At 43.6% G+C, this 18,298-nt stretch overlaps 1 protein-coding gene across 3 annotated transcripts in view; it reads right to left on the bottom strand.

Annotated features, from left to right (window-relative positions):
• Nucleotides 1-16,398, bottom strand: part of LOC147451629 (methionine aminopeptidase 1D, chloroplastic/mitochondrial-like) — a 66,326-nt gene extending 49,928 nt beyond the window's left edge. For 2 of the 3 annotated variants that reach the window (XR_015188801.1, XM_086517529.1), the window contains exons 1-6: nt 16,202-16,398; nt 15,965-16,126; nt 15,648-15,877; nt 2,496-2,657; nt 2,251-2,292; nt 2,077-2,148 (exon numbers count right to left, since the gene is read on the bottom strand). Coding sequence is in view for 2 of the 3 variants with exons in the window: in XM_086517529.1 (XP_086373655.1) it covers nt 2,077-2,148; nt 2,251-2,292; nt 2,496-2,657; nt 15,648-15,877; nt 15,965-16,126; nt 16,202-16,301 (768 nt within the window). In the remaining variant the exon portion in view is untranslated. Of the gene's footprint in view, nt 1-2,076; nt 2,149-2,250; nt 2,293-2,495; nt 2,658-15,647; nt 15,886-15,964; nt 16,127-16,201 lie in introns of all 3 variants that reach the window. The other variant, XM_086517530.1, reaches the window with a different exon arrangement.
• Nucleotides 16,399-18,298: the final 1,900 nt, after the last annotated feature.

Genomic DNA, 18,298 nt, shown 5'->3' with positions numbered 1-18,298 from the left:
ACACAATCTACAGCAGTTTCATCAAAGTAAGCAGTTTCATCAAAGTAAAAAATGCTCCCCTTTTTTTCAAAAAAAACTGCAAAGTAATATGCATGGGCAGAGTGGCCGATCTGCATGACAGTTGTAGCGAGCTCCATGCTTCAGTGTAAAACACAACGCAAATCTTTCTAAGCAGAACGACAAACAAAGCTAAGTGAGGGGTAGAGAAGCGCCCTCACCTCTTTCTATAGAGGAGGGAGGTGGGCCGCCATATCACAGCAATGAGCAGAATTGGCATGAGTGGAACGACTCCCTTCTGAGACAGCGAGGCCGCCTATGCTTGCAGAGAGAACTACTTAGGGTAGTAAACTACTTAGGAAAGAATCCGTATTTGCCAGTATTAGAGATGGGCCGAGTCCCATGGTGTGGACTTTTACGGAAGTGAAGCTTCAAGAGTTAATAAATAAATAAACCAGGAGCTCTTAAGTCCCACAGTGTGTGTGTGTGTGTGTGTGTGAAAGAAGAGGGGGGAGGGGGGGGGGAGAGAGAGAGAGAGAGAGAGAGAGAGAGAGAGAGAGAGAGCAAGGGAGCAGGAATCACTCCAAACATCCAAAAATGTTTCCAAGAACGCTACGAGGGAAAACGTAAACTCACGGATTGAGTAACTTTGCAAACAAAATCCCTGGTATGCTGGCAATACAAAAGCATACGAGCAAGAGTCTCAACTCTATGAGAAACAACGCATACAACGAGCCGATGTAATGTGACGAGATTCCAGGTAACATCCACGAGGTAGGACCCCTACTAAGCATCTCCACAAGACTAATCTCTCTTTCTAAGGAAGAATGCATTTCCAAATAGCTTGAAGCTTTTTTCGCCACCAACATGGCTGCGCTTCAGTATCTGGAACTTCAAAAACCAATTGATGTTCAGCCAACCGCCCTCAGATATCTTTGTTGTATTCAAGGTCTCCTTGAGACATACATTACAGTTCTGCTTTGACAGTGGTGACCTATCTCTGGATACTTTGAGCTCTTTTTCATCTGTTTCTAGATCTCTGTTTAGGCTTGCATCCTTTTGATGCATAGCCCTCTTCATTTGTATACCCTATTCTTTGTGATGGGTTTTTCTCTTGCTCAGGTTTCCCACAAATAAACATAGATTTACAAAAAAAACAAAGTGTTTGTGTGTGTGTGTGTGTGCGTACGCGCACGCGTGCGGAGCATCACAAAGCGTGCTTAGGCTCATCAGAAGGCTCTCTCCAACTCCATGTTCCCCTCTATTCTATGCTTAATCTATCATGACACAGCAAAGAAGAAGAGGGAGTTTTTACATGTTGCAGTTCTATCTTTTCTCCACCATATTCTTTCCACCACATAGGTGCGCTAACTTTTTTGATGGCGTCAATGTGCAAAGGATCACCAAAGATACCAACCCTATTGGCATAGTAAACGCGTTGATGAAATGCATCCTTCCCCTCATCTGAGCCTAAGAGTTGCATGCACACAACTTTGAAACCACGCATCACAGAATTGGAGGATTGTTCATGGAGCTGAAATTTTGGATCCAAAGTGAATGTTGTGTTGTGTAACGGCGTGTGCATTTGCGCCCATCGAGATTCTACGGATGAAACTAGAAATATTTTATCTCTACCAGTGTAGCCTCAAAAGTCCTTAAGCTTTTCAATGGCTTCTGGCATATACCAATACACCTTTCCAAAGACAAAAGAGTCTTTATCCACCTAGCCAATTTGCATAATCGGAAAGAGACTAGTATTACAGGTGCAGAGTCAGCAAATAGAGCTACTAATTACCCGGTTTGTGAAGTTACAAGCCTTCACAAAGTATCGTAATTAACAAAGAGCTCGACAGTTTAGTGTTTCCTACGCATGCACTTGTGTAGTGGAAAAATCCTTTCGAGGGAAAATAGGCCTCATAAAATCCGACCCTCTACACTGTCAATGTTTATTTCTGCTTGTCTTGAATGTCTTCATCATCAATTGAATTGATAAATTAGTGCAACCATTATGATATAAAACAACTGCAAGTCACAGTTTAGTCATACATAATGAAAGAGTAAGGAATCTGTGAAGCAAACCTCTACTAACTTCTTTGCATCGTCATCCACCGCTCCACAAAAATAAGTCTTTGAAGTGTCCCCATGATAACCCTTTACAAACACGCCAAAAAAATCACTATCAAAACATGATATGTTCAATCAATGCACTAGTTTTAGGGTTTCAGAAAAGGGAACACTTCTGTCGCGTCTTACATTTAAATACACAGTCACATCAATATTCACAATGTCTCCATCCTGCACATTGAACCAAACTGTCAAACTGACCGGCGATGTGCAACACTAGTAAAAAAATGAGAAAAGTCAGACTTATATATTTCTTATCACAAAAACAACCTTCAAAATCCAGTCACAATTTGAGTTGTTACAGTCAGATAATACTCTAGTTACACATAGAAGATCATTGCTCCAGTGGACCTGAACATTTGAAATTGGCAGACCTGCAAGGACCGAGAATCTGGTATCCCATGGCAGATGCAATCATTTACAGAAGTGCAAACACTCTTTGGGAAACCACCATATCCAAGTGGAGAGGGATAGGCCCCAGCTTCAACAATCATCTTATGCACAGCCTTGTCAATTTCATCTGTTGTCACACCTGGCTGCATAAAAAAGGGAAGGCTCACTACAATAAACCGGCAATGCAAAAGAGGTCTGAAATAATCAGTCCTAGGTCCATTGTGACACAAACGAGAGATTTCACTTGAAAACAAATAATCATTTTAAATTAACCAAGCAAATCAAGTTTCCTGCAAACGAAATGCAGTGTAAGGAAACAAAACTAGACAGCTTTTTTATACAGGTCAGCACGTCACCTGATTCCTGAGTTAATAAGGACAAAGAAATCCATGTTAAAGAATGAGCCAACAATCAAAAAGATTTGAATATTTTCACTGTCTTTACCCGATGTTCTTGATTTTCAAAAAGTCAATGAGACCACAACAAAATTGCCAGATGCTAAGATCAAGATGGAGAGCATATTAGATAGAGAGAGAGAATAGAGAAAATAACCTGTTCTTTCATGAACCCAGCCATTTTTTTAAAAATGCAAATGTGAAAGAATCAATTCCCCTTAACTGTCATGTATGCAAAGTAAAATTGTTTCGGTGAGTCAAGAATTCAGCCATGAAACTTCAAGGGTCCAAATTTAGCAGTTTCAATATAGAAAAACTCACTCTTTTCCCCAAAATAAGAACCCACTTTTCTTTCAAGTTTCTTCTTGACTTGCATGTGTGTTTTGGTTGAGGAGGGGGGGGGTGGGGGGGGGGGGGGGGGGGGGGGGGGGGGGCGCGTTTTTGTGAGCGTGCAAGGAAAATTAGCTGATTTCTATTACTTGAAAAGCCCCTCAAAAACACCCAAATAATGCGGATTCTAAGGGCAAGTACATAGCTATTTACATTGTACAAAGCATGGCCAAGGCGACATCTGGAAAACTGTACACAACTGGCCACATGGGCAAACTGAAACACTAAGAATCCAGGGAAAAAACCTCTCCTAAAAGAGTGTAGAAAGTGGCAAGCTAAGGGGAGAGAGGATGACAGCAGCCTCTGCAAGATAGGTACTCCCACCAAAAAGCTCACTCTGCAACTACATACTAGAGAACAAGACCACCAAAGAGCCACCAGCGGTAATATGGACTACGAAACTGGTGCCATGGCAGTAGCTCGATGTCAGGAAAAGCCTGCCGACTGGTACTATCGGAAAGCAAGGGCTGTGAAAAAACAGAAGTAAGGGGCAGTCAATGACGAAGATGACAAGAGAAGCAGCAACTGGCATCGCCAAGAAATATACCAAAGGAGACCAAAAACGACGGTGAATAGAGCGCTATAACTGAAGCGGTCAGAAGACAGTCTACGTGTTGAAGCCTGAAGGTGGCTTCTGTAATCCAAAACTAGGGGGGGAACTCCACAAAGACAGTAAAGGAAACTTGAACTCCACCATAAGACCTCCATTAGCAAAAACCTGATAAGAGAGATAAGATCAGGAAACCCGACACACCACACCATCCCAAAACAAAAATACACCATACCAAGCACATATGCTTCAGACACACACACGCGTGCGCACCCCAAGGGCAAGCTTGATAGGTATAGAAAGAAAACAATAACCAACCTTCACTCACCCACACCCACCCACCAAAGCAAGGAAGAAGAAACAAAACTCACACACGAAAACCAATGCATCACTGTTTGTGAGACATGCGAAGTGTCACAAACTCTGACGCGTCAAGCCACTGAAGAACAGAGCCAACCTGTAGATCCCAGCCGAAGGGCCTAAACCCTAAGAAGAAGCAGCTGAAGAAGAAGAAGTCCTACCAACTTATGGGACCCCATCCGATGGGGCCCAAGTGACATAAAGACATTAAAATAAAGGAAGGCCACACACACAAGCACGGAGAAGATGACGTGGCAGCTATACGGATTCCCAGAATTCGCGCTGACAGTCTGTACGGATTTCCGGATTTTACGCTGACATGCTGGCATGGCACAATTGTACGGATTTCCGCGTTTTACACTAATTGCTAACATGGCAGAGCTGTACGGAATTCTGCTTTTGTGCTGGCATCTTTTGGGCATCTACTTTTGGGCCAATTGCTTTTAACTTTGAAGGCTTTTCATGTAAACTGCTTTTCATAGGCCAAGGGCCTTTAAATATGTGCAGAGGGCTCATTCTCTGGCACTCTTCTGGGTGAAGGTGCAGAGCGCGAGTACTGGCATTGTACTGAGTTCAAGTAATATAAAAAAATACCGAAAGGGGCACCAAGGTTTGGGGCCAATACTCTCTTGTGTGGAATTCCACCACTCCGTGTCGCGTGTGCTCTCTCTCTCTCAGTTCATTTGTTATTGAAGTGCTAAAGGTCTATTCAGTCTGTTCTTTTCTATTGGCACGTGTGCCCGTCTTGTGAAACCAAGAACAGTACCAAATACCTTGCATGTGCACATTGCACTTACTAGATGGCACTTCATTTACTAGATGGAAGATGGTCACTGGAACTAGAGGCCAACTATTTCCCTATAAATGAAAAGTTGTCCCTCTCTAAGATGCAATGAAGACATGAATTGGTGTCGCGTGCACATCTAACCCTATGTGCATGTAGACAAGCTATCTCAAGTCTAGGGTTCAAGTCAACTTAGGAAGTGTTTTGGCACCTTTGTGAGCCTGTGCGCAAGTCATGCATGTCCAGGCACTAGAGTAGTTGCATATCCTCTGGTTGCATATAGCATAATCATCAGCATGACATTCAGTACCCATCATGAGCATTTTACAGTGCATAGAACCCTTTTTTCCAAAATACACATTTTTTGCTTATTATTTAATAAGTGACTTTTGTTGGAAAAGTGAGTAGGGCAAACTATAGAAGGGACCATTGGTAGTTCTAGTGATTACACCACTTGAGGGACTACCTAATGAACAAAAGGATGTTTTTAACATGCAAGTGTTGATATACACACCAATAAATTGCACATTATCACTAGTAGATCTTTGAAAGTTTGGCCAAACTTGTTGGGAAACATTGTAGGCTTAAGCAAGGTCAAGGACTTTTGCATAAAACTTAAGACAATAGGGGGAATCCTTAGTTCCTCAAACACAAAGAAAAATGCAAACCAACCTCAATTAACAAGGTTAGCTTTGACGAGAAGAACATGGGAAAATCTACCCTACCAATCAAGCTTAATAACTACTCTCTTGATCTCGCACATGGGTGCGGAAGAGAGTATAGCTACCAAATTGGCATGGGAGACATGGGGAAAAATAGCCCTTAGGTAGGGTAGGATGTTTCTTCAGTTAGCATGTGGGAAGATTGTAAACCCATTAGGATTGCTTGAAGATGCATATATTACAAGTTGTGACAATGAATATAGACATATATTAGCCATAGTTATTTTGGCAAAGATACTAAAGAGATCCTAACTATGAGGTTATCATTGGGAGACCATTCATGAGACATTTGATGGTGAATTAAGATTGGGGTTAGAAACCTAGCGCTAGCACTTTTTGGCAGAAGAGACAGAAGAAGTTCCAGCAGCTTGCAGTGTTCTCTCCTCAACAAGACCAGCAGAAGACAACCTAGCTTTTTCAGCCAACAGAAGTAGATAGTGTTTTAGAATGCAGTTACCCTAGCGTTTTTGCTACAGATTCAGCCTAGCGTTTTCATCAACAGCAGATCCTGCCTGGCGTTTTTCAGTTTGCAGACCTAGCCTAGCGTTTGCAGTTTCCGGCGTCAGATCAACCCCAGCACTTCAGCGTTTTCAGTTTGCAGCACTTAGCCTCGGCAGATTTAATCCTTAGCCTCGAAGATCTCACCTACCCACCGCAGATCCTCGCCGTACCGTCAAGTCAGCCAGCGTTTTCAGATTCAGCCAGTTGTCCGCAGATTTCAGCATCTGCGTTTTCAGCGCGTCGTCGCCATCGCTGTCCTTACCGACACAGTGTCAATATTCAGCAGAAAATCAGCATTTTGCAAATTTCAGTCGTTCAGCCCTAGCGTTTTCAGTTTTCAGCCCATCCTCGTCGTCGTCATCATTGTCGTCGACATCCTCGGTAAGTCCATTGCATCTAGACCATTGTACCAGATTTGTGCAATCTATAGCATAGACCTCTCTCGCCATAGAGAGGGGGCCCTTGAAGGAGGGTTTGAGAACAGTCTGGTGTCGTATTCTCTCTCTCTCTCTCTCTCTCTCTCTCTCTCTCTCTCTCTCTCTCTCTCTCTCTCTCTCTCTCTCTCCCCACCTCCATTCACAATTGCATTCACTTTGTTTGTGATCATTGCATTCTCTCTCTAAGGAACGGAAGGCTCTCCCTTCCTCAAGTAAAAGGAACCCTTGAGCACAGTTCGGAGCACTCATCTTCAGCAAGATCAACATTCACTTCCGCTGCACCTTACATTGGTATCAGAGCTTTGGCAGTGTTCTGTATCACTCAAGGAAAGAACTACAAGAATTTTATTCTTATTTTTTGCTTGTTGCGGTCGCACGTAACCCAAGTCCACTTGGGCGTGTCGATTCCTAATCGTGTTTTTGAAGAGTGACAGGTAACCCAAAAAAGAAGGGCTTCTCCAGCCTCCCCTTGTTCCTCTTTTCACACATTGAGAGCGAATCGTGCACTTAGCGGCCGGCCACTCGACGTGAGGTGGGAAAAAGCAACTTTGGTGTGAGCGCAAGGCCACCAAGGGGTGCGCCCGCAAGGAAGAGTCGAGCTCGGGTAAGAGAAAAGCCTTCTCAAACACCGATTGCAAGCTAAAGAACTCAAGAACCTCAAGAACCCAAGAACCCAAGTTCCTCGAGAAACTTAAGTACCCGAGATCTCAATGTATGGTCATCACCCGAAGTGGAATGGATACTTTGCGTGAAGGTGAAGAGCATGGAGGTGGTGACGAAGAATTTTCCACACCAGGAGGAATTTTTTCCGACCCTCCTCCTTCCCCATCTACGCCGCGGGTTGTACCAAATCCTATGGAGGCTTTGGTCAAGTCGATGATGGACATGATGCTACAACAAGAAGCGCAACACGCCACCTTGGATCGCGAGCATGACCAAGCGCGCTTGGCGGCCGAAGAAAGAAAGGCAGTCTTGGATCGCGAGCGCAAAGAACGAAGGGCAACTATGGAGCTTGAGCGTGAGCAAGCACGCGAAGCTCAACGCATAGCGGCCGAAGAAAGATGAGGGGCCTTGGAATTAGAGCGTGAAGCGCAAAGAGACCAACGCATGCAAGAGTTGGTCCTACAGGTACTCACCTCGAAGTCCGAGCCGGTCAAAGATGTGGACAGTTCATCAAGTAGCACAAGCAGACATGCAGACTCTAACAATCCAGTCACTGAGAAGTTGACGTTCAGTAAGTATAACAGTAAGATGGATGCTAATGTTATTCATTCTTGGTTGCATCAATTTAATGCTTACTTTGCGACAACTAAGAAAACAGGAAATAGCAAAGTTTTGACTGCAGCCATGTATCTTGCCGGTGATTTCATAAATTGGTATCACGCATGGCAAGAGGCACAGTTCGCCGCGCACCTAGAGGAAGCCGAAGAATGCGTACCCCGTTCTTTCAATTGGGCCGACTTCCAAGACAAGCTCAAGGCGCGGTTTATGCCACCTCAGTCAGTACCTAGTGCGGTTGAAAGACGATTGGCGCAGTCTCAAGCAAAATGATATGCCAATTATGTCTTTCTCTAATCGTGTTTTGCAGCTCGGCACCCAATTACGCAAATTGGATGATGAGCGCAAAGAGGCATTCCTTTACGGGTTGGACGAGTACATCAAGTTTGATGTCGAGATACTCGACCCAATAGATCTCAACAAGGCGGTAGCGATTGCTCTCGCACAAGAGATGAAGCACAACAAAGAAAAGCCTAAGGAGAATAAGTCTTCTCACAGTACCTCTTAGACTCCTCAGAACCCACACAACGGTAAGAACGGTAACTCTTCTAGCCAATCTTCCTCTAATCCTTCGGAAAAGAACTCTCAAAATGAATCTAAGGGTAAAGCTAAAACACCTGCTAAACCTAAGCTAACCCCGGATGAAAAAGCAGCATAAGGAATTATAGGAGGATACATCACGACAGCAGGACAAGTCATTTATGCTAAGGAAGGTCGATGTTATCAATGTCACGTCAAGGATCATATAAAGAAGACATGTCCTAAGAACGCATCCAACAAACCCACAAAACCCACAGAACCCACATCTTCTGTTAATGCCCTAAATGAGAACACTGGTGTGTCCCAAGTTTCTCATGATCATCTAGTTAATGAGTCTCTCATAAAGTATTATCGTCATGTGAATGGTATACGCATGGTGATCTTGTTTGATTCAAGCAGTATGCATGATGTGATTGGTGCCTCTTGTAGAAAGAGCCCGCTTGGAGGTTAGCCAGACATCTCCTCTCGAGGTGTCGGGCTTCGCTCCCGGTATGGACACTCTCATTACACGAGAGTGACTTGATGTATTATTCACTGTTCAGCAAGCTTCCTTCTGTAGAAAACTTGTAGTGTCTCCTTTTTCAGGATGGGACATGATTTTGGGCATTTGATGGTCTCGTGAGCATAACTCTCTCATTGATTGGGCAAACAATACGCTAACTCTCAATGCCAAAATTGACTCTCCCATTATCATTCGTGGTGAGGAGGTTATTCATTCTTTACCTCTCAGTTCTAATGTGCAGGCGAAGCTTGAAAAGAAATAGGGGAAGGAGACTCTCTCAGTCCTTTCTTCTCCAAAGCATGATAGAGATGTGATTGTTCACAGGGATGATGGTTTAGATGCTGATTTTTCTAGTGAAGCTAACCTCATTGCAGATACGATCAATCACGCAGAACCGATCTTGGCTCTCGAGTCGAGGTCCAAAGAACCCACTTAGGAAGTATTGTGTGTTTGCATGATTAGTCAACACGCATTGTTCAAGTTTTTCATTCGTGACGGTTTCTTGTTTTTTCGTCACCGTCTTTATGTGTTCCCTTTTCATAGGCATGCCGTATTGTACGATGCACATGATTCACTCACGGATGAGCATGGATGTATGCGGATCACTCTCGAAAAGAAACAAAGTGTACATTCAAGGAATTCATATTGTTTAACGAATGTCCGTTTGGTGCATCGCTTTTACATGTCTCTTCCTTGGCATGCCACAATCTTAGAAAGAGCACGAGAAAGATTGTCCATCAAGCATCAGCATTTCCATTGTGATTTGCCGCAATTAATAGGTTTAGGTCGAAAAGTCAAGTTTTGATCCCACTTTTTGCGTGTGTCTGGTGAACAATTTGGCACTTCGTCACTTTGTTCGTCTACATTGCATGCAGAGTCATTTAAAAAGAATAGTATTTTTCTAGTTACTCTCAGAGATTCTTGAAGAAGGTGGACCCACGTCCATAGACGTAGCTGGAGCATTGAAGCCTCCATAGATCACTTTGTGTCGCTTTCGGTGCGGTCCAGAGAAGCAAGCATTGCAGACCTTCATGAAGTTCAAATCGCACGACCCACGCATCAGAGTGGGCCGACGAAGAGTTCTTCCCAGGATTCCAGGCGTTGTTGGCCCACTCCTTTGGTGCCATACAGTTCGGTACCAGTACCTCACTTTGAAAAGGAGGGGATGTCACGTGCACATCTAACTCTATGTGCATGTGGACAAGCTATCTCAGGTCTAGGGTTCAGGTCAACTTAGGAAGTGTTCTGGCACCTTTGTGAGCCTGTGCGCAGGCCGTGCATGTCCAAGCACTTAGAGTAGTTGCATATCCTCTGGTTGCACACAGCATGATCGTCAGCATGACATTCAGTACCCATCATGAGCATTTTATAGTGCATAGAACCCTTTTCTCCCAAAATACACATTTTTCGCTTATTATTTAATAAGTGACTTTTGTTGGAAAAGTGAGTAGGGAAAATTTGCTAAGGCACTATAAGAGAAACCTAGCGCTAGCACTTTTTGGCAGAAGAGACATAAGAAGTTCCAACAACTTGCAGTGTTCTCTCCTCAGCAAGACCGGCAGAAGACAGCCTAGCGTTTTCAGCCAACAGAAGCAAATAACGTTTTGGATGCAGTTTCTCTAGCGTTTTTGCTACAGATTCAGCCTAGCGTTTTCATTAACAGCAGGAGAGTTTTCTCGCATGAAAACTCGTCCGATTCAAAGGCAGGAGCACCTGAGACACACATAGGCGTGTCCGCTCCCCTCAAAATGATCCAAAACAAAAAATTACGGCCTGCTGTGTTTTTCTATAAGTTTAGGGTTTCGCACCAGGGGAGCCTCAAGAAAGCCTTGGGATGCATATACAGGGCTTTGGCAGTGACAAAACAGGAAATTACAGCACGCTGAAATTGACATGCAGCTCATCGGAAAGCTTCTAGAATGCGAGGCAAAGAGTCCTAGACATGTACTTTTGACCTACAAGGGTTTTGGCGCCGTTATACTTCCAAAACTTGGTCCAAAACCTGCAATTACAGCCATGGACAGGTTTGGAAAACTTGGTGAGAGTTAGGTGAAAGCATTGGATTGTTTGTTTGCAATAAGAATAAAGATATAGCAAAAGGGCCACTAGTCTTTAGGGCCTACACGGTGTCGGTGTCTACTTGGGAGCACTCTAGCTGCCAAGTCGAGCTTTGTTTGAAGTGTTAATTCCAATCGCAGGATTATTTGTCAAGTTCCTTTGTGTCGTATAGTTCAAGTAAAGTTATCAGTGTAAAGATCGGGTGAAAGCTAAAGCCTACCACCCTCTAGCGAGTCTACGGGCCGGTTTCACAGAGAGAGATCTGGGAAGGCTCTCCATGTTGATAACAAACTGCTCATACAAGTGACCAAGGGTGATCCGGCATAGAACTAACATGCACGGAAAGATAGACCCAAGGTACGCACAACTGCTACTACTACTACTACCATTTGCTCCTGCAAATAAGACCATTATCTCAGCCTCACATGGGCTACAACCCTAGCCTGCTCTGAAAGCAAAGCTCCGATCTGGTAAGAGAACTGATCTAGACAGAGAAGGAACTAGATTGAGGCTGCCCATGATGCAGCTGCCCTCTAGAGATCATGGATCTCCGCCACTCCTATGTTTGTACCAAGAAGGTGCTCCGCATCTGCATAATCACGTCGCCTCTGCGAATTTGCCCTAAAAAGAACTATTGGGTGTACCATAATTACTTCTCTTTGTCATTCATTCTCTAAAGCATTGGAAGCATTTTTTATATGGTAAGAGTGTTTGTGGTTCATATCGATCATCAAGCCCTCAAGTGGCTCCAATCTATGCATGGTGCACATTGGAGTGACCGTCAAGCCTAGCGGTCACAGTAGCAATTTAATGGTTTGATTGACTATGTTTCAAGAAAAGCTAACACAATTGTACAATGTAGATGCGTTAAGTCGCAAAGGACGGGTCTTGGCCCTTGAGTCTGGTCTACAATCTTCATTCAAGGAGTATCTTTTGATAGCATGAAAAATAAGTATGCACATTCCGAGTTTGGTAAACAATGGTTGCAAGCTATTGCTACACAAGGGCACAACAACTATCTCATTCATGATGGTCTCTTGTATTTTTTCGTCACCGTCTTTGTGTGTTCCTTTCTCTTTGAGAAGCTATATTGCACGATAGACATGATGCACTCACGGGTGGGCACAGAGGCATGAATACCACTTTAGAAGTGGTAGACAAATTCTTTTTTTGACCTGTTTTTAGATATGTCACACATTATGCTATTTGTCAAAAAATTAAAAGCCCCTCCAGGTAAGCAACAAGGTATTTTGATGCTATTGCCCGTTCCTGAAGGCCCGTTTTAAGACATTTCAATGACCTATAGGACCAGTCTTCCTCCTAGTTTGCATTCAAGAAATACACAATGTTTAACCATTGTTGAACATTGTCACATGCACATCTAATTCTATGTGCCTTTGGACAAGCTATACTCCGTTTAGGCCAGCCTAGGAAGTGTTATGACAACATTGTGAGCCTCTCAAAGGACCTGCATGCCGAGGCACTTTAGTTAAGATGCATACCCTCTGATTGTACAAGAACATGTGCCGTTGTTTGCTAGGTGTAGGTACCAGGGAGTGTTCACATTTAGAACATTAGTTTCTAGAATGAGCCTAGGTAGTTAGAAGCATATGAAGCACCTCTTATTCATAACATTAACATTATTAATAAAGTGACATGATTATAAGAAGTCATGGGGTCTTCCAGCACTGCTCGACCTCCTCTTCCTGAGCTTGATATAGGTGAGCCCTTGGCTCACCATCAGATCATTACGCCCGTAGGTGGGCAGCCAGGCTGCCAGCGCCCAAAGCATCAGTACCTCCAGTGTTTTCACCCTCATCCCCAGCGTTTCCATCAGCCTCTTCCTCAGCACTTGCATTTTTGAAAGCAGATCAGCCTCAGCATTGTCCATCAGAACCTCATCACCAGCAATTCCAGCACCAATGCGTTTTCAGCCCTCATCAGCCTTAGCATCATCACCGTTTTCAGCCCTCATTAACCTCAGCAGCATCAGCATTTTCAGCCTCGTTATCCAGATCAGCCTAGCTTTTCAGTTTTCAGCCCTTTGCCTCATCACTAGCAGCACCCTCAGTGAAAGTTTGCAGTCCTGTGCCAGATTCCCTAGAGTTTTCAGATCTCAGCTTTAGCCTCTCGAGTACCATGGTTGTCCTCTTAGTGCACCATTGTATGCTATCGCCACACATCCTTTGTTAATGCAGGTTGTCTTCATGGCCTGCACTTACCGTTGGGGTCGCAACTTCATTGGGCAGGCCTATTCTGACGACTCGTTGTTCATGCGCCGTAACTGCCAAGATGATGTTCGAAGGATTATGGAAGCTTTGGAGCTGTATGGGCTTGCGGCAGGTCCTTGAGTCAATTTTTGCAAATCGAAGCTTTTGTCATTGAATTCTTGTTGGTTGTCTTCATGGCCTACAATTACCGTCGGGTCACAACTTCATCGGGCAGCCTATGCTGACGACTCGTTGTTCATGCCTCGTAACTGCTAGGCTGATGTGTGAAGGATTATGGAAGCTTTGGAGTTGTATGGGCTTGCAACGGGTCTTCGAGTCAATTTTCGCAAATCAAAGCTTCTATCGTTGAATTCTTGTGATTGGCATGATTTGTTGTGGCCAGGAAAAATTGTTCCTCCGAATGTGATTGTGAGGCATTTGGGGTATTCAATTGGATGGAATGTTACTCATGCTCAAAAAGTGGATTGGGTTATGCAGCATTTGAACGTCAAATTGCATTACTAGAAGCTGTCCACATGCCCATTGCATGTTCGGCTGTAAATTATCTAGACTATCATGATGGCTTATGTTCAGTTCTATTTGCCGTTGTTGTACTAGCCTCGACGTTGTCTCGCGTCAATTATGTCATTGATTTTGTCTCATTTGTGGCGCACTCATGCTCACAAAAAAGGCCTGCGTTTGATGTCAATGGAGACTCCAAAGCAATGTGGTGGTCTCAATATTCTCAGCACGTTCTTGCCCGGAAAGCTATGTTGTTGCCGACTCTCGTGCAACAAACTCAGCCGTGGGCTCTTATGCTTGCCTGCTTGTGTCGGCATGTTGTTACTTCCTCCTTTGGTCATTTTGGCAGCTAGCTTTTTGGGAGATTGTGTTTGGCATGATAGAAAGGCACGTTCTTGGATGCCCTACACCTCCAGTCAGTTTTGGAGATAGCTTCAACACATGCTCGTTGACTTTTTGCCTGTTCCGCCTTTGTTTGCTACGGATCGCATGTCTGATTGGTGTCTCCAGGACATGCCCTTTAAGGCAATGTCTACTAGTAAGGTTTATGCTCTTCTTCTGCCTCAACCCTGGATTGTTGATCATTGTAATGCATTATGGTCAATGCACAAGTCTAATATTTGGTGAAAGAAAGCGCTTTCTGCCCTTTGGAAGAGCCATTTGCCTTTGAAGGAGCGATTGTTTCTTTGGCGATACTTGGTTGGAGTTCTTCCAGTGGGTGCTTTTCTCAGTATACATCATATATGCTCCTCCCGTTGTATTCGTTGCTCAATCGCGGAGGAGATTGTTAGTCATCTCTTTTGGGATTGCCGCTTCACTAGAGAGTTTTTCTTCGTGGTATAGCACCTGGCATGCGGCTTCGATTCCCCTCCATGGTTTTCCACAAAAGGTTTTGCGCTTTCGGCATTCTCCCTCCTTCTTCACAATGATTTACAGTTTTTTGGGCCTATTGGACGTTGTGGCGTCAATGCAACAGCTGCATGTTCTCTTGTGCTCATGCAGATCCTTTTCAGTTTTTCAAGCTTTCCCTTGGGCAATCTTTATGTTTTGCCTGGGAAGTGGGTGATATCACTTAAAACATGCATCAGCTTTCCTATGAATGCTTTTAGCCCTTTTTTGCAGATGAACACTTCTATGTTCACGCTTTTGTATCTGTTCATTTCTATGGGTTTTCCTCGCCTCGAGGTTTCCCACTTGTAAATTAATCCCAAAGATTTACAAAATAAAGTGTGTGTGTGTGTGTGTGTGTGTGTGTGTGTGTGTGTGTGTGTGTGTGTGTGTGTGTGAGTGTGAGTGAGAGAGAGAGAGAGAGAAGAAGACTAAGAAACGGCAAAACTTTTGCTAAAAAAGAACTGGAGGTCCCAAATTGCCACTGTCAGCATCCCCATCGGTTTCTTGGCCAATTTCAGAATCTCATACGCCATTTGAGAGCCTGACTGCTCCCGACACATGCATTTGAGACAGAATCCTTGCAGAGTGAGGATACCCTTTCATTGCTCCGAGCCTGATCTGATCTGAAGAGCTGTGATCTGTTAAATTCCCTTCTAAGCATGAAGCTGAATAAAGACAAGGTGTCTTGTGTGCGCACTAAATATCGATTCAAACCATGTGAATAGAGATTTTAGGTAAGCAGACAAAAATTCATCAGCTGCAAATCCTTCATCGCATTGCACATAAGATATTTCTGAAAGTCAAACCTGTTTAGGAAGCAGCAACATCACAATAAATTAAAAAAAGGCCAGCTCAAAAATTGGACAGGAGGGAGAGAAAGAGATGAACTTTTGAATAGGGTAGCTTTAATACAAAGTTGGCAACCTCCACATAGTACAGAATCATATACTTGCATTAAAAAGAGCAAAACTATATAATCAAGAAAGTCCTAACCTTGACCAAAGTGCCAGCGTAATTGAGAACCTCTGCTGCCAATCGGCCTGAAGCTCGCATGCACTCTATGCCATGACTATCGTGTATCTGTGGTAGCTTCGAGAAATCGGGCACACGAATAGAGTTGACATAAGGCGGCCTTGGTATGTGATCAGGGACTGGAAGTCGAGGAGACACAGTACCGCGTTTCAACCTCGACCGTCGAGAGCTCTGAAGTGCTATCTCCTTCTCTGCATGTCTACAATTATGTCTTCAGGGACATGCATGGGAGAAAGGGGTGCATACACAACTACACCTAAAATCATGAATAAGTGTACCCGCCTCGATGGGCACATCCGCTAAGCTCAAAGAGGCATAGCTTAAAAACACTGGCATGTGCAAAAGAGAAATGTCATGGCACCTTCGGTTAAAGAGAATCTCTGCAAAACCAGACTTCTTGCGCGCAAGCACAACCAGCTGAAGGGCCCTTCTTGTCTTACCTATAAACGCCAACAGAAGGTCGATATCTCGAATACGAGAAGTGGGTTATGATTCTGAAGGACAAAAATCCTTACTTGTACAGCTGAAACGCGTGAGCGAAGAGAGGCTCTGGACGCGAGGCTGGCAACAATCCGTCCTCCATAACGAAGATGTAAGAGCTTGTTGGCAGGCCATGTCCACTGCTACGTACTTTTAGATTAGCTTCCAGCGGAGTGAGATTGGGCAAGTGTGGCATGGTATCATTTTGTCACGAGCATCCCGGCAGTCATAAAGGATTATGATTCATGATACACGTACCACTTGAGAAATAAAGCACACAAAGATAAGACTACTTGTCAAGCCTTAGGAAGTTTTGTAGATACTAGAAGGCTTACTGATTCACAACAAAAAGAATTATGCGCAGACAAAACCTCGTTGATGCATAATGATAAGAAAAAACTTGAAAAATGAAAAATTAGATCTAAACAATACGCTTATATGGATAAAAGTTGTTCAGTGAAACAATTTTTTAAGCATTTGCATCATTGGACGACATTTGTCTCTATCAAAAGGGTTAAAGACAACGTTGGACAATGGACAACCAAGAAAGGTCAATTGACGGACTCAATAGTGCATCATTTTCAACGAGTTTTTGCCAAGACTGAAGCTCCCTCAAATGAGGTTTCGCAAACCAGACAGTTATTGTTGTCTTATGTACATCTTATATTGACAATGAATGATGTAGCTACTCTTGAAGCAAGTCTTATTGAGGATGAGTTGCACGACAGTTTGTTGTATATTGGTCGTTGGAAATCGCTTGGATGGGACGAGCTTACGGTTGAATTTTTCCTTCGCTTTTGGGAATCCTTTAAGCAGCTTCTCTTTTTCATGATAAATCATGCATGGACCACGCAATCTTTGCCGCAGTCGTGGCAAGAAGGACTGGTGAAATTGTTGCATAAGCAAGCATTCTATGAATACTTCTCACATTGGTATCCAATAATGTTTATGACGGTCATTTACAAATTGTTGTCGAAATGGGTAGCTACATGTGTTGTTGACCTTTTGTTTTTCGGCATACATCTGGCTCAGTATGGATTTATCCCTCGTCGGTAAATTATGGATAATATTGGTAATGCTTTTATTGGAATTGAGTATGCAAAATATACTGGACAATATGTGCTTATCAACCAGATTGATATAGAGAAAGCATTTGATACTGTTTATTGGAGCTTCACTGCTCAGATCATGACGGGTTTGGGCTTTGGGTACAGGATGCGTCGAGTAGTCTATTTTCTTTATGAAAATAGTCAATCTATCGGAATTCTCGATGGTGAGCTAACTCGGTTATGGGATCTTGGTCGATCAGTCAGGTAAAGATGCCCTTTGAGTGCCATGTTGTATGCTATTGCTAAACATCCTCTGTTGTTGTATATGGACTCCTTAACAGTATCTGGTTGGCTACATGGATTGCAACTACCAGCTCATTATCATTTTCTGGCACAAGCGTATGTGGATGAATCCATGTTTTGGCCTAGAAATCAACCTGAGGATGTTTGTTGGGTTATGGAAGCACTACATGTTTATGGGTTAGCTACATGTCTGCAAGTGAATTTATAAAAATCTAAATTGTTGTTGTTGCATCAAATGGATTGGCATGCTATGTTATGGCTAGGTGAGATAGTGAAGCCTAATCAAATTGTGAGGCATCTTGGTTATCCGTTGGCTTGGTCGGTTAACAATGCGAAGTTGCCGCAATGAGTTGAGAATAAAGTGAGGTCTAAATTGCATTATTGGAAATTGTCTACCTGGCCACTCCATGTAAGACTTAGAATAGTGCAGTCTATTTTGGTGGCATACATGCAATTTTCCCTGCCATTGTTGCATTGGCCACCCCGTCGTTTTCGGGATTTCATGTCTCGGATTTTGGAGCACTTCTGCTCCACTTTCTCTCACAAAAAAGGCTTGTGATTGCTTGCGATGGATAAGCTATGTGCTCCAAAATGTTGTGGTGGTCTGAATATCCTTCATTTGTGTTCTCATGTTACAGCAAGCAAGGCTACTTTGTTGTTGGTGCTGGTTGAGCAAAAACGGCCCTGGACGCAAATGCTTGCGCTTTTGTGCTCTCATGCGATTTCCACGCCAACCTTCGGCCATTGGCAGCCGTCGTATTGGGATGTGGTTTTTGGTAA

Source organism: Adiantum capillus-veneris, chromosome 8, assembly GCF_014529385.1.
Source record: "Adiantum capillus-veneris isolate H3 chromosome 8, ASM1452938v2, whole genome shotgun sequence".
NCBI classification, from domain to species: Eukaryota; Viridiplantae; Streptophyta; class Polypodiopsida; order Polypodiales; family Pteridaceae; genus Adiantum; species Adiantum capillus-veneris.
Note: the sequence above shows the minus strand (reverse complement) of the source record. Positions and strands in the feature narration are given on the sequence as shown.